Raw genomic sequence first — 26,981 nt, forward strand, 5'->3', positions numbered from 1 at the left:
AACATTAAGTGAATGCTTGGCTAAATAGATGCGTCTTTAATCTAGTTTTAAACTGGGACAGCGAGTCTGAGCCTCGAACAATATCAGGAAGGCTATTCCAGAGTTTAGGAGCTAAATGTGAGAACGCCCTCCCTCCTTTAGTGGACTTAGATATCCTAGGAATGACCAGAAGCCTCGAATTTAGTGATCTTAAAGAGCGCGATGGATTGTAGGTCGATAGAAGGTCCATTAAATACACAGGAGCTAAACCATTTAGGACTTTATAGATCAGTAGTAATACTTTGTAAATTATACGGTACTTAATAGGTAACCAGTGTAGAGATGATAAAATTGGTGTTATATGATCATATTTTCTTGACCTAGTAAGAACTCTAGCGGCTGTATTTTGCACTAACTGTAGCTTGTTTATTGAGGATGCAGGACAGCCAGCTAATATAGCATTACAATAATCTAGTCTCGAGGTCATGAATGCATGAACTAGCTTTTCTGCATCAGAAACAGATAGCATGTTACGTAGCTTAGCAATGTTTCTAAGGTGGAAAAAGGTTGTTCTTGTAACATATGAAATATGATTTTCGAAAGACAAGTTGTGGTCTATTATAACACCCAGGTATTTTACTGTAGTGGATAAAGTAACAGGAGATCCTTCTAAATTAAAGTTGTATTGTACGAGGTTTTGTGGGTAGTTTTTTGGACCAATAAGTAATACCTCCTTTTTATCTGAATTTATTAGCAGGAAATTACATGTCATCCAGCATCTTATATCTTTAAGACACTGTCAATTTAGATAAGTTAGTGTTTTCATCTGGTCGTGATGAAATATATAAATGAGAGTCATCAGCATAACAGTGGAAATTAATTCCATGTTTTCTTATAATATTACCAAGTGGCAGCATATATATTGAGAATAGCAGAGGGCCTAACACCGATCCTTGCGGCACTCCATAGTCTACTGACGTTATCTTCGATGTTTCCCCATTTAAACAAACAAAATGATAACGGTCTGATAAGTACATTCTAAACCAGTTTAATGCTGGTTTAAGGTTTGGTGATGGCGCAGTGGATGAGACGCATGCCTTTGGTGTGAGAGACCCGGGTTCGAATCCACAGTGAGACACCAATGTGTCCCTGAGCAAGACACTTAACCCCTAGTTGCTCCAGAGGCGTGCGACCCCTGACATATAGCAATTGTAAGTCGCTTTGGATAAAAGTGTCAGCTAAATGAATAAATGTAATGTAAATGTAATGCCTGTCCCTGAACACCAGTGTAGTTTTCAGAATCAGAATCAGAAAGAGCTTTATTGCTAAGTGTGCTTGCACACACGGAATTTTCCTTGGTACTGAGGCTTCCAGTGCACATATACAAATACAGATACAACAAGTAATAGTAATACAAATAGTAATACAAATTCTACGAATAAAATTATAAAAAATATGAAAATACTATGAAAATATATGGTCACAGTTGGGTTTTGTCAGAATAAACATTTACAGATAATGAACATATTTACAGTATTTTGTATAGTATGAATAAATATAAATATCACCTGAATTTTTAAGATAATTTTTAAGATTTTTTGTGTAGTCGATCCAAGAGTATTTTATGATCTATAGTGTCGAACGCAGCGCTAAGATCGAGTAGAACTAGTATTGAGATACAGCCTTGGTCAGAAGCTAAAAGTAAATCATTTGTAATTTTAACTAGCGCAGTTTCTGTGCTATGATGCGGTCTGAATCCTGACTGGAATTTTTCATAGATATCATTTTCTTGCAAGAAAGAGCACAATTGAGCGGACACAACTTTTTCTAGTATTTTAGACATAAATGGAAGATTTGAGATGGGTCTGTAATTTGCTAAGTTATTTGGATCTAATTGCGGTTTCTTAATGAGAGGTTTTATTACTGCCAGTTTGAATATTCTTGGAACATGACCTAAAGATAAAGACGAGTTAATAATATTGAGAGGCTCTTCCACTACAGGTAACACTTCTTTCAGTAGTTTAGTGGGTATTGGATCTAATAAACATGTTGTTGGTTTAGATGCAATGACAAGTTTATTCAGCTCTTCCTGTCCTATAGTTGTAAAGCGGTGTAGTTGTTCTAGAGGGGCCATAATTGAGGCTGAATCATAAGACGCCATAAAAGATTGTACATTTACAATTGTGTTTCTGATAATTTCTATTTTCTCATTGAAGTAATTCATAAAATCATTACTACTATACTGTAACGGAATATTTTGCTCTGGTGATGTTTGTTTATTTGTTAGTCTAGCCACGGTGTTGAATAAAAACCTTGGATTATTTTGGTTATTTTCTATTAGTTTGCGGAGATGCTCAGCCCTGGCTGCTTTTAGAGCCTTTTTATAACGTGACATACTGTCTTTCCACGCGATTCTAAAGACCTCTAAATTAGTTTGTTTCCATTTACGCTCTAAGTTACGAGTTTCTCTCTTGATAACATGCGTAGCACTGTTGTACCATGGTGCTTTAGTTTTCTCTCTAACCTTTTTTAATCTAATTGGTGCAACAATTCCTAATGTACCAGAGAAAATGCTGCTCAAAACTGCTAGTCATTTCCTCTAGTTCATCTGTTTGTTTGGGTTCACTGAGCAGCTGAGATAGATCAGGTAAGCTATTTGAGAATCTATCTAAAGTGGTTGGAAGGATTGTTCTGCCTGGTCGATAACGTGGCGCAACATGACAGATTTCAGCAGTACGTATTATGCAAGTTACCATGTAATGATCAGTGACATCATCACTTTGCGGTACAATATCTATATCGGTTGGATTGGTTCAATATGATATAATTAAATCTAGTGTATGATTTAGACGATGAGTGGGACCACTGACGTTTTGCTTGACCCCAAAGGAGTTTAATAAATCTGAAAACGCAGCCCCTAACGCATCATTTGTATTATCCACGTGTATGTTAAAATCTCGAACAATTATTGCTTTATCGACATTGACCAATAGATCTTAGAGAAAGTCTGCAAACTCTTTTAGGAAATCAGCATAGGGCCCTGGAGGTCTATATACAGTAGCCAAGACTAGAGATAATAAGTATTTCCTTCTTACATCTAAGAGTGTAACATTTAGCACAAGTACTTCAAACGAATTAAACCTTTGACCTGTTTTCTGAGTAACATTTAGAATATCTCTATAGATTGTTGCAACACCGCCGCCACGACCGATCAGACGGGGCTCATGCTTATAACAGTATCCTGATTGAGTAGACTCATTTAGACCGAAATATTCATTTGGTTTAAGCCAGGTTTCAGAAAGGCAAAGTAAATCAAAACTATTATCTGTGACCATTTCATTTACAATAACCGCCTTAGGTGTGAGCGATCTAATGTTTAGAAGACCTAGCTTTAGAAATTGTTTTTGTTCACTGATATTGAGATTTTCTGGTTTAATTACAATTAGATTTTTCCTAGATCCTACAGTAGATTTATTGTTTGGCCTCACTAAACGAGGAACAGACACAGTTTCTATATAATGTTCTACACTACTTATGATATCAGTTAAGTTGGCACAGCAAAGACTGTGATTTGGACTTTGATTTTCTAGTCATATGGTGTGTAACATCTTGGAGATGTTGTCCGACAGAACAGCCGTTCCGATTCTGCTGGGGTGCAGGCCATCAGCACGGTAGAGCCTAGGTCGCTCCCAGAACAGATTCCAATTATTTACAAAGAGCAGTTTCCGTTCATTACACCATGACATTAACCATTCATTTAGAGCAAATAATCTACTGAACCTTTCCTGTCCTTGTCGGTACGTGGGAAGCGGTCCAGACACGATGATCATTGCTTCAGGCGATGTGCTGCATACAGTCTCGTTCAGGCTCCTGTAGTCCTTCTTCAGAACCTCCGTCTGCCGCAGCCTGATGTCGTTCACTCCCGCGTGCAGCACAACAGCTCCGACGCGCTCGTCACCGTTCAGGATCTCGGGAACCTGTGCAGCGACATCTAGAACACGAGCACCAGGAAAGCAGTGAGTGCGCACCGTACCCTTACCTGAGGTAGCGCGGACATGACGGACGATGGAACTTACGATGATCAAGGCGTCGTCGTGGTCCGACTCGCGAAGAGGGGAGAAGCGGTTCCGGATGGAAATCTCGAAGACCTCGAGGGGCGGAGAGGTTCTTGCTCTGTTCCTGACTCGTGTCTTCCGCTGTGGGATCACCCAGGGTCCATGGTGTTGTGTCGGTGCCGGAGTGAATGAAGCCAGGGATGATCGCGTCATGGGTGTTTGGGTCCTGTGCAGAAAAACACACGGAGTAGACGAGGTCGAAGTCAAAAACTTACTAACCACTGACTTGTGAGCATCGGCGCGTGATGTTTCAAGCGCTGATCGCCGATCTCGCAGCTCGTCTTGCCTCTCTAGTAGATCACGGATCTGCTTCTCCACGGACTCCAGCTCTAACTGCACCGAATGCAGCTCAAAAGTGTCCTCACCTGACCTCAGAGATGAGTTTTCAGTTGTCTTTTGAATGTTTTCAGGGATTCTGCATTCCGGATGAGGGTGGGGAGATCATTCCACCAGCATGGAACCGTGAATGAGAATGTTGTGGAGAGTGATTTTGTGGCTCTCTGAGATGGTACCACGAGCCATCTCTCATTGACCGATCATAGGCCTCTGGTAGGCATGTAGGAGCGAGTGAAAGTAGGAGGAAGCTGAGCCTGTGGTCGATCTGTAAGCAAGCGTCTATGCCTTGAACTTGATGCGAGCAGCGAGTGGTGGCCAATGCAGTGAGATGAACAGAGGAGTGACCTGGGCCCTTTTGGGCTCGTTGAAGACAAGACAGGCTGCAGCATTCTGGAGAAGAGAAAATGGAGAAGAGGAGCGGTCCAAGAACTTAACCCTGAGGAACCCCTGTGGTCAGTTGATGTGCTTTGGATACCTCGCCTCTCCATGGAACCCTGAACGACCTACCTGTGAGATAAGACTCAAACCAGTGGAGGGAAGATCCTTTGATGCTCAGTGATGAGAGGCTGGACAGAAGGATCTGATGATTCACAATGTCAAAAGCAGCAGACAGATCCAGCAGCATGAGAACTGAAGATTTGGAAGCAGCTTTTGCGATCCGCAGGGCTTAGTAATTCAATTCAATTCAAATTTATTTGTATAGCACTTTTCACAATACATATTGTTTCAAAGCAGCTTTACAGAAAGTGCATTTCAGAAATGTGCATAGAAAAATACAGTTAGTTAATCATGTATTAATTTAGGGAATAACATATTGCCGGTGTTGAGTCGTCTCTTCACAGGCGTCGAGCCGTCTCTTCACAGTCCTTTAGTCGTCTCACCGCAGGTTTTGGGGCATCTAAAGTCTCCGTGAGAAGCTGGATACAAACTGGAGCTGACAAATGTTATTCACCTCGGGACTAGCGTCCCGAGATAACCGCAGAAAAGCAGATTGGAAATAATTAGCATAGCTGCTGTTCATAAAATTAATGCATTTGATCTGATTTAACAGTGGTATAAAAGGTAAACATTATGTGAATGCTTGGCTAAATAGATGCGTCTTTAATCTAGTTTTAAACTGGGACAGCGAGTCTGAGTCTCGAACAATATCAGGAAGGCTATTCCAGAGTTTAGGAGCTAAATGCGAGAACGCCCTCCCTCCTTTAGTGGACTTAGATATCCTAGGAATGACAAGAAGCCTCGAATTTAGTGATCTTAAAGAACGCGATGGATTGTAGGTCGATAGAAGGTCCATTAAATACACAGGAGCTAAACCATTTAGGGCTTTATAGGTCAGTAGGAATACTTTGTAAATTATACGGTACTTAATAGGTAACCAGTGTAGAGATGATAAAATAGGTGTTATATGATCATATTTTCTTGATCTAGTAAGAACTCTAGCGGCTGCATTTTGCACTAACTGTAGCTTGTTTATTGAGGATGCAGGACAGCCAGCTAATATAGCATTACAATAATCTAGTCTCGAGGTCATGAATGCATGAACTAGCTTTTCTGCATCAGAAACAGATAGCATGTTACGTAGCTTAGCAATGTTTCTAAGGTGGAAAAAGGTTGTTCTTGTAACATATGAAATATGATTTTCGAAAGACAAGTTGTGGTCTATTATAACACCCAGGTATTTTACTGTAGTGGATAAAGTAACAGGAGATCCTTCTAAATTAAAGTTGTATTGTACGAGGTTTTGTGGGTAGTTTTTTGGACCAATAAGTAATACCTCCTTTTTATCTGAATTTATTAGCAGGAAATTACATGTCATCCAGCATCTTATATCTTTAAGACACTGTCAATTTAGATAAGTTAGTGTTTTCATCTGGTCGTGATGAAATATATAAATGAGAGTCATCAGCATAACAGTGGAAATTAATTCCATGTTTTCTTATAATATTACCAAGTGGGAGCATGTATATTGAGAATAGCAGAGGGCCTAACACCGATCCTTGCGGCACTCCATAGTCTACTGACGTTATCTTCGATGTTTCCCCATTTAAACAAACAAAATGATAACGGTCTGATAAGTACGATCTAAACCAGTTTAATGCTGGTTTAAGGTTTGGTGATGGCGCAGTGGATGAGACGCATGCCTTTGGTGTGAGAGACCCGGGTTCGAATCCACAGTGAGACACCAATGTGTCCCTGAGCAAGACACTTAACCCCTAGTTGCTCCAGAGGCGTGCGACCCCTGACATATAGCAATTTTAAGTCGCTTTGGATAAAAGTGTCAGCTAAATGAATAAATGTAATGTAAATGTAATGCCTGTCCCTGAACACCAGTGTAGTTTTCAGAATCAGAATCAGAAAGAGCTTTATTGCCAAGTGTGCCTGCACACACAAGGAATTTTCCTTGGTACTGAGGCTTCCAGTGCACATATACAAATACAGATACAACAAGTAATAGTAATACAAATAGTAATACAAATTCTACGAATAAAATTATAAAAAATATGAAAATACTATGAAAATATATGGTCACAGTTGGGTTTTGTCAGAATAAACATTTACAGATAATGAACATATTTACAGTATTTTGTATAGTATGAATAAATATAAATATCACCTGAATTTTTAAGATAATTTTTAAGATTTTTTGTGTAGTCGATCCAAGAGTATTTTATGATCTATAGTGTCGAACGCAGCGCTAAGATCGAGTAGAACTAGTATTGAGATACAGCCTTGGTCAGAAGCTAAAAGTAAATCATTTGTAATTTTAACTAGCGCAGTTTCTGTGCTATGATGCGGTCTGAATCCTGACTGGAATTTTTCATAGATATCATTTTCTTGCAAGAAAGAGCACAATTGAGCGGACACAACTTTTTCTAGTATTTTAGACATAAATGGAAGATTTGAGATGGGTCTGTAATTTGCTAAGTTATTTGGATCTAATTGCGGTTTCTTAATGAGAGGTTTTATTACTGCCAGCTTGAATATTCTTGGAACATGACCTAAAAATAAAGACGAGTTAATAATATTGAGAAGAGGCTCTTCCACTACAGGTAACACTTCTTTCAGTAGTTTAGTGGGTATTGGATCTAATAAACATGTTGTTGGTTTAGATGCAATGACAAGTTTATTTAGCTCTTCCTGTCCTATAGTTGTAAAGCGGTGTAGTTGTTCCAGAGGGGCGATAATTGAGGCTGAATCATAAGACGCCATAAAAGATTGTACATTTACAATTGTGTTTCGGATGCTTTCTATTTTCTCATCGAAGTAATTCATAAAATCATTACTACTATATTGTAACGGAATATTTTGCTCTGGTGATGTTTGTTTATTTGTTAGTCTAGCCACGGTGTTGAATAAAAACCTTGGATTATTTTGGTTATTTTCTATTAGTTTGCGGAGATGCTCAGCCCTGGCTGCTTTTAGAGCCTTTTTATAACGTGACATACTGTCTTTCCACGCGATTCTAAAGACCTCTAAATTAGTTTGTTTCCATTTACGCTCTAAGTTACGAGTTTCTCTCTTGATAACATGTGTAGCACTGTTGTACCAAGGTGCTTTAGTTTTCTCTCTAACCTTTTTTAATCTAATTGTTGCAACAATTCCTAATGTACCAGAGAAAATGCTGCTCAAAACTGCTAGTCATTTCCTCTAGTTCATCTGTTTGTTTGGGTTCACTGAGCAGCTGAGATAGATCGGGTAAGCTATTTGAGAATCTATCTAAAGTGGTTGGAAGGATTGTTCTGCCTGGTCGATAATGTGGCGCAACATGACAAATTTCAGCAGTACGTATTATGCAAGTTACCATGTAATGATCAGTGACATCATCACTTTGCGGTATAATATCTGTATCGGTTGGATTGGTTCAATATGATATAATTAAATCTAGTGGATGATTTAGACGATGAGTGGGACCACTGACGTTTTGCTTGACCCCAAAGGAGTTTAATAAATCTGAAAACGCAGCCCCTAACGCATCATTTGTATTATCCACGTGTATGTTAAAATCGCAAATAATTATTGCTTTATCGACATTGACCAATAGATCTTAGAGAAAGTCTGCAAACTCTTTTAGGAAATCAGCATAGGGCCCTGGAGGTCTATATACAGTAGCCAAGACTAGAGATAATAAGTATTTCCTTCTTACATCTAAGAGTGTAACATTTAGCACAAGTACTTCAAACGAATTAAACCTTTGACCTGTTTTCTGAGTAACATTTAGAATATCTCTATAGATTGTTGCAACACCGCCGCCACGACCGATCAGACGGGGCTCATGCTTATAACAGTATCCTGATTGAGTAGACTCATTTAGACCGAAATAATCATTTGGTTTAAGCCAGGTTTCAGAAAGGCAAAGTAAATCAAAACTATTATCTGTGACCATTTCATTTACAATAACCGCCTTAGGTGTGAGCGATCTAATGTTTAGAAGACCTAGCTTTAGAAATTGTTTTTGTTCACTGATATTGAGATTTTCTGGTTTAATTACAATTAGATTTTTCCTAGATCCTACAGTAGATTTATTGTTTGGCCTCACTAAACGAGGAACAGACACAGTTTCTATATAATGTTCTACACTACTTATGATATCAGTTAAGTTGGCACAGCAAAGACTGTGATTTGGACTTTGATTTTCTAGTCATATGGTGTGTAACATCTTGGAGATGTTGTCCGACAGAACAGCCGTTAAGATTCTGCTGGGGTGCAGGCCATCAGCACGGTAGAGCCTAGGTCGCTCCCAGAACAGATTCCAATTATTTACAAAGAGCAGTTTCCGTTCATTACACCATGACATTAACCATTCATTAAGAGCAAATAATCTACTGAACCTTTCATGTCCTTGTCGGTACGTGGGAAGCGGTCCAGACACTCCCGCGTGCAGCACAACAGCTCCGACGCGCTCGTCACCGTTCAGGATCTCGGGAACCTGTGCAGCGACATCTAGAACACGAGCACCAGGAAAGCAGTGAGTGCGCACCGTACCCTTACCTGAGGTAGCGCGGACATGACGGACGATGGAACTTACGATGATCAAGGCGTCGTCGTGGTCCGACTCGCGAAGAGGGGAGAAGCGGTTCCGGATGGAAATCTCGAAGACCTCGAGGGGCGGAGAGGTTCTTGCTCTGTTCCTGACTCGTGTCTTCCGCTGTGGGATCACCCAGGGTCCATGGTGTTGTGTCGGTGCCGGAGTGAATGAAGCCAGGGATGATCGCGTCATGGGTGTTTGGGTCCTGTGCAGAAAAACACACGGAGTAGACGAGGTCGAAGTCAAAAACGTACTAACCACTGACTTGTGAGCATCGGCGTGTGATGTTTCAAGCGCTGATCACCGATCTCGCAGCTCGTCTTGCCTCTCTAGTAGATCACGGATCTGCTTCTCCACGGACTCCAGCTCTAACTGCACCGAATGCAGCTCAAAAGTGTCCTCACCTGACCTCAGAGGTAACGTTAGACACACATCGATTTATTCGCCATTATAACAGATGAACAACAATTTAGTAGTGATACAACTAATATCACTACTAATTTAGGACTGAAATCCTGGATAGAACCCGTATCCTTTCAGTGAAACTGGTGTAAAAAAGATGATCGATAGGCGAGAGGCCACGCGTGCAATGCTAGCGGGCTTAAGGCTAGTAGCGGAAAGTTGGATATAAGTAGCGATATCAAAGCAATCCGATTGTTTTTTTTATGGAATAGTATCGAAGATATGTTCACATGCTGTAAAAATAGAAAATGTTTTGTTTATAAATGAGTGTAAAGAAGAAAATCAAGGATTATGAATCATTTCGACAAAACTCCAAACTCAAACTGCGTGCGCAGAATCTGAATATATTAGCACCAAGCAGTGTTACTTTTGACAAGAAATTCTAATTTAGTTTTAGTCTTAGTCTTTTGACTAATTATTTTTAGTTTTAGTCAAGTTTTAGTCATCTGATTTGTTTTAATTTTAGTCTTATTTTAGTCGACTAAGATTGCTTGGTATTTTAGTCGGTCAAAATAAGACCAAAATCAATAACAGATTTACTAGACAATTTTTTACCACTGGTATAGGAAACAAACTTAACCAAAATATATAAAACACAAATTTAACTTTATTTCAACACAACTTTATTTCAATTCAAAAGCTTTTATGCAGCAAAAAACACTGTCATGGTAATGTAATCAATAACTAGCTGCCAATTCACCATCAATAAAAGAAAAATAAAGTTAGGTCCAGGACCTTAAAGCCTACAGCTGAGCTGAACAATTAGTGCAAACATCTTTAATTTGAATTTAAAGTGCACTGAATGACATTTTCTTCTTGCTACCACAATGCTGGCAATTCAACCACAGAATACTAACACTTATTTACCTCTATTCCTTTTCAAGAAAGCACTTCGTGCTAAAGTTACTTTTGCTCTGTTACGCTTTCCCCTGGTTAGGTCACCTGTGACACTAAAAACTCTCTGCAAAAGCTTGCGAAGCCGGCATTGGTAACAGATCTAATGCTATTGGTTTCAAGCTGTGATAAAATGTGTCACATTTCCCAAGCCATAACTGGATTCCTGAATCACAAGTAATGGGCTGTGAGAGCTCCTCCTTGTACTTGCTTAGTTGCTGCCTGATGCTACATGTGGAGGACTTTGGTTTAGGCTTTGCACAGCATTTGGACAGAAATCTGAAGACTGGCTGCCTTGAGGAGGAGGATGGTGGTCCAGGGTCAGGCTCTGGTCTATTCAGTTCCTCCACATTATCATCAGGGTGAGTCTCTTGACTCTGAGTGCACTGGACCACATACCCCTCTGCCTGCTTAAAAAGTTCCTGAACACTGTCATCAGCCACATCAAGGAGAGTATCACACACAGTAGGGTTGAGAAAGAAAGCAGCTGCAACAAGTGGAGAGAACTTTTCATCTGATGGAACCAATACCCAGGCAAAGAGCTGGTTCAAATTGACTTTAATTTTTCGTGCTAGAGTGGCAAAATCCCGATGATTTGTGTTTTCTTCAAAATCAGTAAGGTGGCTAAGCAAATCTAAGAGGGCAGGGACGATCAGTGACATAGACATTGTGTCACTCTGAAGAGTCTGTGTGTGTTCGGCAAAAGGCAACATGAGTTCATGCAATGAGCTGAGCTTCTGCCACTCACTAGAGAGTAAGTTGTCCCACCCCATCTCATTCGCTATTTCGCAAAGAGGATCTTTAACTTTGAGAAGTCATGCAATCATGTAATATGTACTTGACCAGCGCGTGGGACAATCATTCACAACAATTAGGCCACACTTATCCAAAATCTTCTGTGTTGCAACAGATGACTTGCGAAAGAGCTTCACAATTGATCGTGCTTTGTCAATTTTGACAAAAAACTTTGTCATTTCTTCCTCATATTGTTTTTCAATCAGTTTGCTTATCTTTGTTTTCTTTGGCACTGTCAGCTTCTTATCAAATGTTTCTATCATGAGAATAAAGTCCTCATCTTCTACTGTAGTGAGTGTAACCCTGAACGTCCAATCCATTTTGCTATAGCCTCTTTTACTTGCTGTTCTCTGGCATTGCTTTTGTACTTTGTAGTACCTAGCAGTGCTTCTGCAATGTTTTGATTGGATATTTTTGCCTTTTTTGCACTTGGTTCACCGCCTTCATCAGGAGACTTCTGTAGCTGTGACATAAAGGAAAAAGTTTAAATAAGTTTATATTATTTATTCATTGCAATCACTATTTGGGCAAGCAGTAAATATTAAAGCACTAAACGCAAATAAAAGAGTGCAATAAGTAAATATTTAATAAGTTGGCAGCTAGGTGGATAAAAAAAAGTAACGATTTTATAAGGTATTCCTTTGTCTAGTAATATTGTATGTTTTAAATACCACAATATTGCAAGATTAGTATGTATAATGATAGGATGTGAACGGTCACATTTCACATGACTAATCTAGAAATATTTGTGATAAGTAGAACATTATGAAATATACTAAACATTAGTATTAATCAGATGTATGTAGCATAATTTTACGTATTCGTATGATGCTCTCATTTAACTTGAAGAAGGGGCTATTTTACAGTACTTTTCAGTTCGTAATATTTAATGCTACAACATCTACACACTGCAGTCTTCCAATTTTGTTTAGCTAAATAAACAAAAGAACATCGTTTTGAATTTACCTTTGAGAAAATGTCCGGGTGGCTCGTCTGTAAATGTCTTTTCAAATTGGTTGTGTTCTTGCCTCGAATGTCCGCTCCGCATGCGTTACACTTTGTTTTGTTAGTCGTCAAACGTGAAGTGTGCCCACAAGTCTCCCCTTCTTTTTCTCCCAGCTGTGGACATTTTGTCGCTCGTTTAGACATCGTCTATTCAAATGCTGTCTTCCCGGGAGCTCGGTCAAAGACTGAATATCTTAGCTTCACGTCTTAAGTCAGGCTCTGATTGGTTCTCTTCTCATGCAGTCTCGCCTGTTCCGTTTTGCCGATTGGTTCTTTTGTTTATTGATTCCTCGCATCTCTACTGTCTGCTGATTGGATTTTCGTCACAGTATATTTTCGTCTCGTCCTTTATTCGTTGACGATAATGTCAATCAATTTAGTCATAGTTTTAGTCTCCATCAGTGACTTCTTTTTTAGTTTTCGTTTTGTTTTCGTCCGCAAAAATATATTCGTGACGAAAATAATGACGAAAATATTTAGTCATGAAATTAACAGTGGCACCAAGCGCGTGTGAACCCATCCATTCCTCATAGCCTGTGTTGTCTGCTCCTATTTTGGCATTAAAGTCCCCCACCAGGATGTTCACATCTTTGCGCTTCCTATTGTCCAATAAAGCTTGAAGTCTACCATATAAGTGGTCTTTCGTGCCCTCGCTGCTGTCATGTGTTGGTGCGTAGCACTGGATGATGCTACGCTTGATGTTTTTCTTTTTGGTTCTGAGGCAGTCATCATCCTTCCTTGGGCTTCCCAGCCGATCAGCGCTTTCTGTGCCTCTCTGGACTGCATAAGTGCCATGGCTTTTGTATGTGCAGCACTGTCTTTATGTCCTGAATACAGTAGCAGTTCCCCTGTTGACGGTCTCAGTTGTCCTGACTGCAGCCATCTGGGGCCTCATTTATAAACGTTGCGTACGCACAAAAGGTGGTGTACGCCACTCTCTACGCAATAATCGGTATTTGTAAAAAGCAAACTTGACGGGAAAATGTGCGGCCCTTCACGCAAACTCTGACCAAGGCGTACGCACAAAAATGGATGAAAGTAATGCGGTCTCGGTTGAATGCCCTTTCTTGAAGCCAGATTGATTTACATCTAGCTGGTTGTTCAGAGACCGGAAAGATTATACTTGGTTGAAAGCAACTCGTTCAAGTGTTTTCACAATGAATGGTAGGAGAGAGACAGGTCTGTAATTCTCTAAAAGTGATGTTTAATGTTGTTTTTTTTAAGTAGGGGAGTTACCCGAGCCTGCTTGAATGCTGTAGGGAAAATGCCAGTGTAGAGGGATGAGTTGATGATGTGCGTGAGTGCTGGTAGAAGTGTGGGAGAGATGGCTTGTAGAAGGTATGAGGGGATGGGGTCTAGAGGGCAGGTGGTAGGATGACTGGATAGAAGTTTAGATACTACTTCCTCGGTTAGTGGAGAGAAGGTTTTTGGCTGTGGAAGAGGTTGGTCTGTGTTCCTGTCTGTGGAGCTGAGAAATGGTTGCTGATAGTTGTTTTGTTGAAGTTAGCAAAATCATCAGCAGTTAAAGAGTAGGTGATGGTGGAGGTGGACAGAGGAGAGAGTTGAATGTCTTAACGTGTTCGTGTGTTAGAGGCGCTGTTGATCTTGTTGTGGAAATATGAAGATTTTGCAGCTTGAACATCAACAGAAAAGAAAGAGAGCAGAGTAGGGGTGGGGGAAAAAATCGATTCTTAGATGCATCGCGATGCGGACGTGGACGATTCTGAATCGATTCACAAATGTCAAAAATCGATTTTCAAAAAAAAAATTTTTTTTTTTTTAGATATGTAGCCTATTTATAATGACGTAATATTGACGGAACGCAAAAGACGGAACTCTGAAGCGCGGAAGTGCAGTGCCCGGACCGTCTGTCTGTGGCGTGCGCACATAACAGAGACGCGATGGCTGAGCGCGAAATCCAAACACCCTCCTCGTAAAAGCTGACGTGTGGAAATATTTTGGCTTCTATGAAGTTGAAGGGGGAAAGGAGCTGGACAAGAGCCACACTAGTTGTAAGCTTTGTAGAATAAAACTAAAATATTTCGGCAACACGACAAATATGAGAAGCCATATGACACGTTTCCACCCAGAGGAGGAAAAACACTCGGCTGTACCAGAGCCGTTTCTCTCTATGGCTCTGGGCTTTACCGGTGTTCAGACGATTTCTGCTGCCTTGTCGAAAAATGTTACCCAAACGCAAATCGATCATAGATAATGTTGATTCATTCTCTATTGTTTCCATAATGCTGTAAATCTCACAATATTATAACATCGTTATTTCATTTTAATCAGGGTAAGTGTATGGGGAGCATATTTGGATATTTTAAACGAACTAGCAATTATCACATTTGATATAACAAGTAAAAATGATATTATTATATGAAATAAAATTATAATAAAATTCGAAGTTAAGAGTACAGTATAATGTAGGCCTACTGTTTTTATTTTTAAAACGGTGTGAAAAGTAAAAATTATCATCAAATATTCATCTTTGACCTGTCAAAGTTTCCTACAAGTATCCACAGCAAGGATGCATAGATTTATGGGCGTGGTAAGCAGAAGAAAAATGAGTCTGGACATGCACCAGTAAGTAGCACATCTCGATGGGTAGCATGAATCGTCAGAAACCCTGTTGTTGTTATATTATTAATTTACTACAAGTATGCTGCTAGTTCAGGCACACATTTATTTTCCTGTTGGTTCTTTGCAATGTTAATAAAATATATTGTACGTTAATTCTTTATGGGTCATTACTTTGTACTTTTAAAGCAAAGTATATATATTCACACACACACACACACACAAAAGATTCAGATAATCGATAATCGCTTTTGAATCGAATCGCAGGCCTCTGAATCGTAATCGAATCGAATCGTGAGGTGCCTAGAGATTCCCACCCCTAGAGCAGAGATTGATAAATAACTACAATATGGATCTTAATGGGCGTTGTAAGTGTAATAGCAGGATATTCAAATAAGTTATTGCATAGAGAAGTATTTCCAATTGTTAGAAATGAGAAGACCTGTACCCCCACCCCTCCCAGCCTGGCGAGGGGTGTGGGAGAAAGAGAAGTTGTTAGAGAGAGCAGCAGGGGGTGTTGAGTCTTCTGGACGGATCCAGGTCTCAGTCAAGCCCAATATATTAAGAGTAGAATGAGATGCAAAGACTGGAATGAAGTCAGCTTTATTGACTGCTGATTGACAATTCCATAGACCCACAGAAAGAGAGAGAGGTGTGTGAAGATGAGAGAATGGGACGCTAAAAAATAAGCAGTATCGCGTTGACTTCTGTGCGCAATGAGAGAGCGTTGTCGAGAGACAACAGGAATGTATTAAAAAAGCACATGTCGAGTAAGGGAAATAAGGTAAAGGTAAAGGGAGAAGAAGATAATTAAGTGCCTTACAGGTGTCCTTGCTCGGTGGAGTTGCGCAGGTAGAGTCGCACCAGTTTCAGTCGTATCGTTTTGAGCTATAGGCATTATAAAATGAATTACTAAAAAATTGAAAACACTGATTTCGGACCGAAGGACCGTGCCACTTTCACGATTTCACAAATTTTGAAGAATCACATATAAGAAATTATAGTCTGCTCCGATCCAACTTCCACTCCAATAGATATATTGAAATGTTCCTTCACTTAAAAGAGCTTATTATCATAGAAACAATTCCTTACAATCTCAGTAATATGTAAATAGTATCAAAGAGTCACGGTTATCACCTATAGCGTGGGAGCGACAGCGGGTATTCAAGAACCATCTTGATTATAGGGACTTCAAATAGATGTTCTCACCTTAAACTTATTTGAGAGAATATCATAGATGTGGGCACAGAGGGACAGGGACCACTTTTGTTATCCTCAATTTACATTTAAGACGGATCTTCAGCTCCATGCTGAGAGAGAAGACAGAAGTTCAGTACACAGCTGTTACAACAAGAGCAACTTCATTTACATTAAGAGTGGTAAACAGTAACAGGATAAAAGGTTTAAGATTTGAATGTTCTGGGTTCAGTCTGACACCCAAGGTGCTTTGTGTACCTTGACACTGCTATGCTGTAATAAACTTCATTTTTGAGATCTTCGACGTCCACTTCATTTTTTCTTACATTGGCGAGCCACCCATCGAGGAATTTCCAACAAAAAAGTGGGGAAAGGTAAGAAAAAGCTGATTTCTTTCATTTATGCTGTTTTTTGTCAGGGAACCCCCTCGTTTAAAAAAATCTAGAAAAGGAAAATTTTAAGGACAGAAGAGAATTGGGTTTATTCAGTATTAGCAGGAGGAGTTGTTAAACCTATTCTGTATGATTTTGTTTAAGATTCTAACGGAACTGAATCAGCCCGAAGCAGTGTGGTGGCAGAGTTGTATTGGAATTGTTGTTTCTTAAGTAATTGAAACAAAGTGCTTAAGTGTAAAGTTTCTAAAGTAACTGAAACTTTGTGTTGGTCTCTTATAATTCTGTTAAGATTCTAACAGAACTGAATCAGCCCGAAGTAGTGTGGTGGCAGAATTATATTAGATCAGTTGTTTCTAAAGTAGGCTAATCGAAACAAAAGTGTATGCAGCCTACTTGAAACCGATTGTGAAGTTGTAATAATTCTGCGGAAATTCTAAAGTAATTGAATAACGCAGTGTGGTTACAGAATTATTTCACAACAATTGTGTTTTATGGTCTTGTAGATTAGTGAGTCTGACACTGTATGGCTCTGTGAAATTTAAAACAAGAACCCGAAGCAGTGTGGTTTTGCCCGACATACTGGGGCAGTGTTTTGAATTTGCGGATAAGTAGGCCTAATTGTTTTTAAGAAAATAACATAAAACCCAACGTAGAGGGATTTTGTCCGACGTACTGTGACAGTGTTTTTTTTTTACTCTTTTGTGTAGTGAAATTTAAGGTCCAGACTGTGGCCATGGTTAAGTTAAGCCTCAGGTAGTGTGGCTATTTTGTTCATTTGCGTCCAAAGTACTGGAGCTGTGAATAATTAGACTAACGGATATCTTAAAGGAACTAGATAATGTGTAGTTATTTAAAATCAGACTTTGTGAATAACTATTAGATCACGAGATACTCTAAAGCCTGATAAGACTTTTGAAAATGGAAGAAATTATTGTGTAATACATCGCTAAACACAGTTCTCAGGGTATGTTTGATGGAATGGTGAATATTGTCGATAAACCGTACAAGTGGGCTATCTCTAAGTTTGAAAATGATCCCAAAATGCCTAAGAACAAAAATGGGAAAATTGCTAATGCACTTCAAGCTTTTTTGGCTTCATACAAAGTAACTAGGAGGAGAGTAGATGAGTTAGAGGCTGAAAATGAGCGACTCAGTGTTGGGGTAATTTCTACAAAAAATTACCTGGCTAGTTAAGCGATATGGAAAGAAGAAAAGGTCAAGATGCAGAATGAGATCGCACTTCTTAGAAGTAACAATAGTATGCTTAAATCATCTGTGGAAACATTGTCCAACAATTTGGAGGAAGCGAAGGCCGCTTGTCAGTTTATGATAAAGAATGGCACAACTGAGAAAAACTGTAGTGAGACATTATTAGGTGTCACATTGTGTAACCCAGTTCCAGAAATGCCAGATTTCCAGGAAGACAGAGCTGAGGGTTGGGAAAAAGATTCTCAGTCATTCAGTAGCCAATACTCTGACTGTACAGTTAGGTTTCCCATGGCACCAGTCCATACTACTACGACTATACGTGCTAGTGAAGGAAGAGAAGAATCAATGACCTCTACCATAGTCCGATGATTTAATCAAACTGAACTAGAAACTGTGATCAAGAATATTGGTAAATTTGGTCCTGCCAAACAAGATCCACTAGATTTTCTGAAAAACTTGGAGGAATATGCTGAAGTGTACAATTTAACACAAGGTGGTGTGTGCATTTTGTTAAGACTGTGCTTGCCTGACACTTTATCTGGAGCCTTGACTCAGAAAGTAAAGGACAGAAAGGCTAATAAGTCAGAGAGGAAAAAGGCACTGCTTGAAGTCTTAGGTGTGATGTCAGTTAATTGGGATAAAATATCTGAAATGCACATGAGGAAAGGGGAGCATCCAGCAGCATTTTCAGAACGATTATTAGGAGATGTTTAAAACTTACAGTTGCAATCCTGATATTACTAAGGATGATGTCAGTTTCAAGTCTGCCTTGATTAACAAATGTGACCCACTCACCCGGTCTGCTGTGACAATGCTTGTGACACCAATCTCTGAATATAATGACATTATTGGTAAAATGACACAGTTTTGCAACAATAATGCTAATCCAAATAGTCAAATGAAAACTGTCAAATCTAGACATCCAGTTGCTGCCTTTGGCGGGAGGGAATGTTCTACTACATTGTCTAATGGTTTCCATCATAGACCAAGGAGATTTGAAAGAATAAATGTTATTCTCAGAAGGTGTTATTCTTTGCTATGCATGTGGAAAAGCTGGTCACATTGCTAGACATTGTCAAGACAATGAGAGACCTGTTCAAAGCTTTGTCTGTCATGCATGTGGAAAGGATGGTCACATTGCAAGGCACTGTTTGGAGAAAAGAAAGGAAGATCAGGAAGTTGTTTGTTTTGCTTGTGGACTGATGGGGCACAAGGCAAGACAGTGTCCCTTTTCACACAAAGGAATGATGGGCTAACGTGGTTTGCTTAAGAAAATAGGCAATTTAGAAACCCAGTTGGAACTGTTAAAAGGAAATAAAGAAGCGTTTCACACCATGGCAAACATATCACCGCATGAGCAACATGCAGGCCTGATAGCGCTCCGGCGCCACGCCGGATTTCCGGCGTACAGACGTGTCTGCAAAAAAAAAAAAAAGCAACAGCAAAAGAAGCGGAGTTCGACCAATCATAGCGCTGGGTTCATTCCCCAAATAGCAAGCGGGTATGATTGACAGATGCGTAAGGCCTATCATTAAAAAGAGACTGAAAATCGACAGCAATAAAGAATCCCGCTCGATCCCGCTTCCACTCCCGCGGCCGCCTCTGACTGAGTTCATGAGCGAGGACAGTAGGCTAACGTTACAGTAGTCACGGTACTTCTGACTCCTGAAGGTAAACGGGCTGAGGTGGATGTGGAAAGTTGAAGTATTGTATTGAGTTAACTTAATCTGGATTCTATTATCACACGGAGTGGTCGCAATCGCATGGGTTATCTTAAAATACTCCGTCATTCATGTCACTCAGATAAGATGAAGGCATCACACAGCCATGCAAATTATAAAAAGCTTAAGTATTGATGAACAATAAATCTAAATAAAATTAAAATCGCTATGGCTCACTGATTATGAAAGTGCTGTGATTTGTGGATTCATTTACTGATAAGCGCGAGTCTGCAAACAGGGGTTTATTTATTCATTCTCAGTGTTGAGAAACGTAGCCTGCATGTGTTACGTTATTGTGTTATAATAACTAAAATACCTAATTGTGTTACATAATAATTGTGTATGAAAACTTAAGCGTTACTTGTGGATAAGAAACCATTGTATCAGTGCTGCGCTCTCTCTCTCTCTCTCACAAACACAGACCGCGCGCACAGAGAGAGATGATAATTGTAAAATGAAAATTGACGAACTGTTTTGTTCTTGGTTGTGGGTTTTTTCCTGTCAAAATGTCAGAAAGCATTTTTTATTATCCATCCCGTGTTTTAAAAATTCGTTAAATGACGGACGTTTTACTATTAACTCCGCCCTATGTCAGATTCTTCTAACATATAGGCTACTTGATATTCTTTTTAGAATAAGTGATTCGTTTTGCTATTATTGGTCATGTGACAGGACTCCTGTCTATTCATTGTCAACTATTTTCTATAAGTATGTTTGTAGTGGCTAACGTTTATTCAGCTAATGCGTGTCCTGTTTAAAACGTGCAATGTTCAAATGCAAAGACAGTACGGCTCAAATAAAAGCCCTTTTTTCTTTTCTTTTTTATCAAGTAGGCTATCATATTTGGATATTGGAATAACAAATTAAATAGAACTATCTTAAATGTACAAATGTTTTTTTACTGTTTTCTAGGCGTTTCTTAATTTTAGACTAGTTGACCAGCACACATTATTTTGCAATGCAATATTAATCATGGAAAAAATACATTGCAGTGCAGTGCAAGTGAAATTTAGGATTTGGGTCGAATTCAAAACACTTTAGAAGTCAAGAATTATGAAGATAGGCATGTGTTTGTGTGTGTCTTGCATTCTCAAAAAATAATGACAAAAATATATGACAACAATATAAGAAGACTAGAAGGACAATCGCTCATCACTTTGTGTCAGAAATTAGCGGAGGATAAACTCGCCCTTACGCATCTGTCCCAGGGAAAACATTTCAGGCTCAGGATTTTTTTTTACTATCACCCCTGAAACTGACTGTAGCTCAGTCACAAGCAGATGCTGATGCAAATTAGAATTAGTTAATAAATGTTTTAATGGCATTATGTTTAGAAATAATTTTTAAAAACATTACCGATGTTTGATGTTTTGAGATTAAACTTCTGTGACTTTGATGTTTTAATATGAAGATGATTGTGGGGGAAAGGGGGGCAACCTCTTCTTTTGATCATTATTTCAGATATAAGCATTGAGATGTTTGTCTGAAACGTGTAAGCTCCTGGAGAAAGATGACATGGTCGTTTGAAGGACGAGAAGGCAGTAGAACTAGTGGAGCCATGGGGTTTTCTCAAGAAAAAGAACAGAATACAGAGATTTCCAGACCTGCAAGATCCAGAACTCCAGGCCTAAAATACCTAGAAACCCTCTGACCCACCATGGGATGGATGGAACTGATGAAGAGACACAGACTCGAACAACACCAGTGACTGCTTCTTCTAGAAGGACTTATGGTCCATGTGGAAAAGAATGGACAATGAGAAAAGAAACAAGAAGAGATATGGACAGCAATCTTTGCACATAGATGGAAAGCAAGTGGGCAGAGGACATACCCACTCTAAGAAATGCACAAAGACACAGACTTACTGCACATGAAGAGACAAATATATGCATACTCATTTGCATTAGATATACTTTTGTCTATTGGATGCACACATGTGGATAAAGGATGTCTACACTGAGAAAATGGACACAAAACACATGACAAAATGAAAAACACACACACAATATTGTCTATTAATTGTTGATTGTTTGAGTTATCAAAACTAAAACAATATGCCAGTCCCTCCAGGATTTCGCGGGCCTTTTTGTGATTGTTGCGGCCTAAAATGCCTGATGTTGCGGACACTTTTCTAAAAAGTTGCGATGTTCTTTGGCATTTGTTTTTATAGGTTAAAACAGCAAAGGTAGATAGATGGGATTCTTCACCTCTGTAAAGATGAATGTGTACTTAAAATGGGTCTTTACAGTTTTTTACAATCGCTATGACAATTTTTTCAATACTTTTAATAAATGTCCTAAACGGTCACAGTTAGCACTGCATCCGTCTGTGTAAGCTATACTAGTAAAACATTTCTTGTTGCTTTAACACAAAATGCATACAATTAACACAAATTTAAAATGCTTGAACTTCTTTTACACACAAGCTCAAACAAGACAAAAACAATGGATTTTTACTGGCAAATTTACCAATGCTTTAACACAGTATGTCAGAACAGAAAACACCATGTTCTAAAACTAACCCAGGCTAAAGTCAAGGTAAACAACTGTTTATATTGTGAACTGAAACACAAATATATCCCCTGTATTTTATTCTATTGTTACTGAGAAACGGCTGATTGAATTATGCAAATATATAAATGTATTTTATTTATTTTATTCATTGCAGCAATGCTGTCTCTGTCTTCGTTTTTTCATTACAGTAACCGTACATTCTATAAAGCACTCTGATATGTGTCTTATTTCATTGAATTTCTGCAGAAAAAGACCTAAACCCAACAAAACTGTAGAGAGGCTTCAAAAGAAACTGCAGTGCAAAACACAATCTATGATCAATACTATATACTGTCTGTTGTATAAGGGCAGACCTGGCACTTATAAAATAATGCAGTTTCTGTAATTCCATCTGATGTTAGTGTTTTTTATGACATTGTGCTATGATTGACTAAATCTTCCTGTTGGACGAGAACATATGTTAGTGTTTTGAAAAATTATTTGATTTTGAGACATGCATAGCTGTCAACATTGAACATTAAAAATAAGGGAGATTTCCCGGAATCCTTCCCCAAAATAAGGGATTTTTTTTACACGATTCTTACCCACAAACTTTAAAAAAAAAAAAGCACTAATCATTAACAGACTAAAGAGTTTATAACATATATATGTTATAAACTCTTTAGACTGTTAATGATTAGTGCAAAGTCTTTAGACTGTTAATGATTAGTGCTTTTAAAGTTTGCAACAATAAACTTTAAAACCCAGCTAACAATTTTACGTTCTGGGAAGTTCTGGGACTGTTAGTTTTTGGTTCCCAGAACATTCTGGGAACATTCCCTATTGGTTCTCCAGGAAAGTTTTCTTAACGTAAATAGAACGTCCCCTTAAGGTTGGGGAACGTTCCAGGAACCTATTTAGAAAATTAAACCTAAAAAAACCTACAGGGAACGTTCTGGGAATGTTCCCTTTAGGTTATAAAAAAATAGAACCTAAAAAGAACCTACAGGGAACGTTCCTAGAACGTTCTCGTTTTGTTCCCAAAAAATAACCAAATGGGAACCATACGGGAACGTTAGGGGAACGTTCTGTGTAAGGCCTACATATGTGAGAGAGAGAAAGAGACAGAGACAGTGTGTGCGAGTATGAGAGAGAGAAAGAGACAGTGTGTGTTGTGTGAGAGAGAGAGAGAGAGAGAGAGTGTGTGTGTGTGTGTGTGTGTGTGTGTGTGTGTGTGTGTGTGTGTGTGTGTGTGTGTGTGTGTGTGTGTGTGTGTGTGTTAGGGGTGTGACCGTAACCGTGAGACCGACGGTTAGTTGAACACCGTCATTAGAACTCTATAACCGCCAAAACCATGTTATTAAAATATTTTTTACAAACATTTTATATCATAGAGAATGTTTAAATACTAATATTAGCTTACGAGGGAAACGGAGGCGGAAGTGCTTCGGAAGTTTGGAGGCTGCTGCAGATGATGATTCGGGAGAGGTCTGTGCCCCTTTACTGATCAGAGTGCACGCTGACACGGATCATAGAATTATTGATCATAATTCTATGATCAATATTGGACGTTCCAGTTGGATGTGATGGTTCTTGATTACCTCTTTCAAACCCAAGAAATACTTTTCCAAAAAAATAAATAAATACATCAGAATTTCTTAACACAAAATATGATAATTCTGCTCAAGTGAGGTAGAGCTGAAACCAGTGTGCATGAGGTGTCGACCCCACGACGGGTAAGATTCTCCGGTGGCCAGAGGGGGACAACCTAATTCCTTACAATCTCAGTAATATGTAAATAGTATCAAAGAGTCACGGTTATCACCTATAGCGTGGGAGCGACAGCGGGTATTCAAGAACCATCTTGATTATAGGGACTTCAAATAGATGTTCTCACCTTAAACTTATTTGAGAGAATATCAAAGATGTGTGCACAGAGGGACCACTTTTGTTGTTATCCTCAATTTACATTTAAGACGGAGCTTCAGCTCCATGCTCCATATTCTTAACATACAGAAGTTCAGAACACAGCTGTTACAAACAAGAGCAACTTCATTTACATTAAGAGTGGTAAACAGTAACAGGATAAAAGGTTTAAGATTTGAATGTTCTGGGTTCAGTCTGACACCGATGAACCCAAGGTGCTTTGTGTACCTTGACACTGCTATGCTGTAATAAACTTCATTTTTGAGATTTTCGAAGTCCACTTCATTTTTTCTTACACACATGTGATATTAGATAAATCAAGAATTTCTGCCTGAATTTCAAACTGGGTAAACTGGGGTCACTCATTTCATCTTTATTGTCAATTGAATTGAAATTCTGAAAATGAGGATTTAATTTGTTCCTTTCAGATCTGATGAAAGTGGAAGAGGAAAGTGAAGAGGAAAGTGAACAACTGAGCGAAGAGGAAAGTGAAGAACTGAGTGAAGAGGAAGAACATCAGAAATCTCAGAATATCACAACTAGAGGAAAATCTTCTAGTTGCTCAAAGACTAAAAAGAATTTTTCACAGAAAAGAACTCAAAGATCAAGAGCTAAAAGGCCATCATGCACCTGCCGTCAGTGTGGAAGGAGTTTCACATGTAAAGGAAGCCTTAGGGATCACACAAGGATTCACACTGGAGAAAGACCTTTCACATGCAGTTACTGTGGAATAGGGTTTAAACAAAGCGGGAGCCTTACAGAACACATACGAATTCACACTGGAGAGAAGCCTTACTCATGCAGTCAGTGTGGGAAGAGTTACAGACAGAAAGGAAGTCTTGGGACACACATGAAAACTCACGCTGAAGAGAAGCCTTTTACATGCCCGCAGTGTGGGAAATGTTTTACACAGAAACAAAACTTTAGCATTCACTTAAAAACTCACTCCGGTGAGAAGCCTTTCATCTGTGCTCAGTGTGGAAAAGCTTTTAGTCGGGCGTCACACCTGAAAATGCATGAGGTCGTACACAGCGAAGTGAAGCCGTTTCACTGCGCTGCATGTGACAAGAGTTTCAACCAAATGTCTTGCCTTCAAAGACATTTAAAATCATTTATGCATAATAAATACAGGTCGCTAGAAAAATTCATGATCCCAGCTGTAGCCTCAGGTCATGGTTTTCCCTCAGGAGCAAATGTGTCCCAACAGAGCAATATAATAGGGTCCTCTACTAAAACACATTACCTGCAGTGAGAAAGGCAGTTCAGGGGACATGAATGTATTAGTTCAGAATATAAACAAATAATTAAAACATGTCTGGTGCTGTGAAAGGATGCTTTTCTTTAATGTTCAGAAGTAAAAACACTTTTAAATGAATAAAGTACATGTATGGTACCATTCAAAAACAAGGTCTGTTAATTATTTCTACACCTTAATAGTTTAATGTCTCAAATTAAACATGTTTGCACTGAGAATTGAGACGATTCACTTGTAATGATATTAGGAGTCTAAAAGAGGATGCTGGTATGTTGGAAAAGAAAACCAATCAAAAACAAAAATGTATTCATAGAAATGCCTTTCTTATAGATTTTTACAATTGAAAAAACACACTTAATGAAACAATTTAGTTTTCTCACAGCTATAAACACAATTTGATAAATACACCACAATTTCTACAAACTTCAGACTTCCATATTTTAGTCAAAAACACATTCACTTGTAAGATCATGACACATAAATACACAGACGACGCCACTGCTATATTTAAATATTTCCTCCACTTGTACACAAGCGTTGGTCATCAGTGTCCGAGCGTCCTGGATGTGTTTGTCTTGTGGGGAAACTGGAGCACATGGAGGAAACCCACAGCAACATCTGGAGAAACTGCAAACTCCACACAGAAAGAGCTGCTGACTCAGCCGGGACTCCAACCAGCGATCTTTCTGCCGTGTGGAGACAGTCAAACCCCTCCATCTTCAGTCTTCATGATTCTGCAAATTCTCATCTCACACATCGTTGACCTGCATTCAGACATTTTTGTTTTATTTTTGCAACAGGATGTTTTCTATGCTATACTGTATTTCTATAATAAAAACATGTATAGTTGTTCCTATTATTATCCCCTAGATGGCAGGAGTACCAAATATAGAAGTGGCAGATAACCAAAGTTATAGGGGTAGAATAAAACTGTATTAGAGAAGCTAAACATGTTAAATTTGAGTGCTCAAGGCAAGTTTATTTAAATAGCACATTTCTTACTCAATGGTAATTCAAAATGCTTTACTGAGAAGAAATTAAAATAAAAGAAATAAGAATAATTAAAACAGTTCAGAATAAACAAATACAGTACAAACAGTCGGACGAACAGTGGCACAGTGCTCATCCAGTAAAAGCACAGCTAAACAGAAGTGTTTTGAGTCTGGATATGAATGTGACTACTGTAGGAGCACATCTGATCTCTTCTGGATACTGTTTCCAGCTGTGGCTGGCAGAATAACTAAAAGCAGACTCTCCTTGAGTAAACCCTTGGTATTTCTAACTGATGTGATCCTAATGTTCTGATGCCTCGTTTCCACCAAAAAAGAACTGGTTCGGAATTGGTGCTGGTTCAAAGTTGGTTCAACTTGCGAACCTTCTCAGAATCTTTTTGTTTTTCCACTGACTAGAGAGCCCAGCGAACGAAGTCGTTACATCACGGTGTACGTCGCCTTACATCTTAGCTTTCCAATTCCTGTCGTGTTGTTGGTCACAATAACCCCGCCCCCAGCCCCCCGACGTAAGCATGACGTGGTAAAAGAACGGTTCGAGTCCAGCAAAGAGTTGGAGCAGCTGGTTCTGCTCAGCGTTCTGT

General features: G+C 39.0%; 1 protein-coding gene across 2 annotated transcripts in view; it reads left to right on the forward strand.

Annotated features, from left to right (window-relative positions):
- znfl2a (zinc finger-like gene 2a) overlaps window positions 1-25,536 on the forward strand; it is a 135,439-nt gene extending 109,903 nt beyond the window's left edge. The window contains exon 3 of one of the 2 annotated variants that reach the window (XM_077217313.1): window positions 24,573-25,536. In XM_077217313.1, coding sequence (XP_077073428.1) covers window positions 24,573-25,384 — 812 coding nt within the window. In that variant the 3' untranslated portion in view covers window positions 25,385-25,536. Of the gene's footprint in view, window positions 1-24,560 lie in introns of both variants that reach the window. The other variant, XM_077217314.1, reaches the window with a different exon arrangement.
- The last annotated feature ends 1,445 nt before the right edge of the window (window positions 25,537-26,981 follow it).

The sequence above is a fragment of the Siphateles boraxobius genome, unplaced genomic scaffold, assembly GCF_051911475.1.
Source record: "Siphateles boraxobius isolate OS27281-9 unplaced genomic scaffold, OSU_SipBor_1 72, whole genome shotgun sequence".
In the NCBI taxonomy this organism is placed as follows: Eukaryota; Metazoa; Chordata; class Actinopteri; order Cypriniformes; family Leuciscidae; genus Siphateles; species Siphateles boraxobius.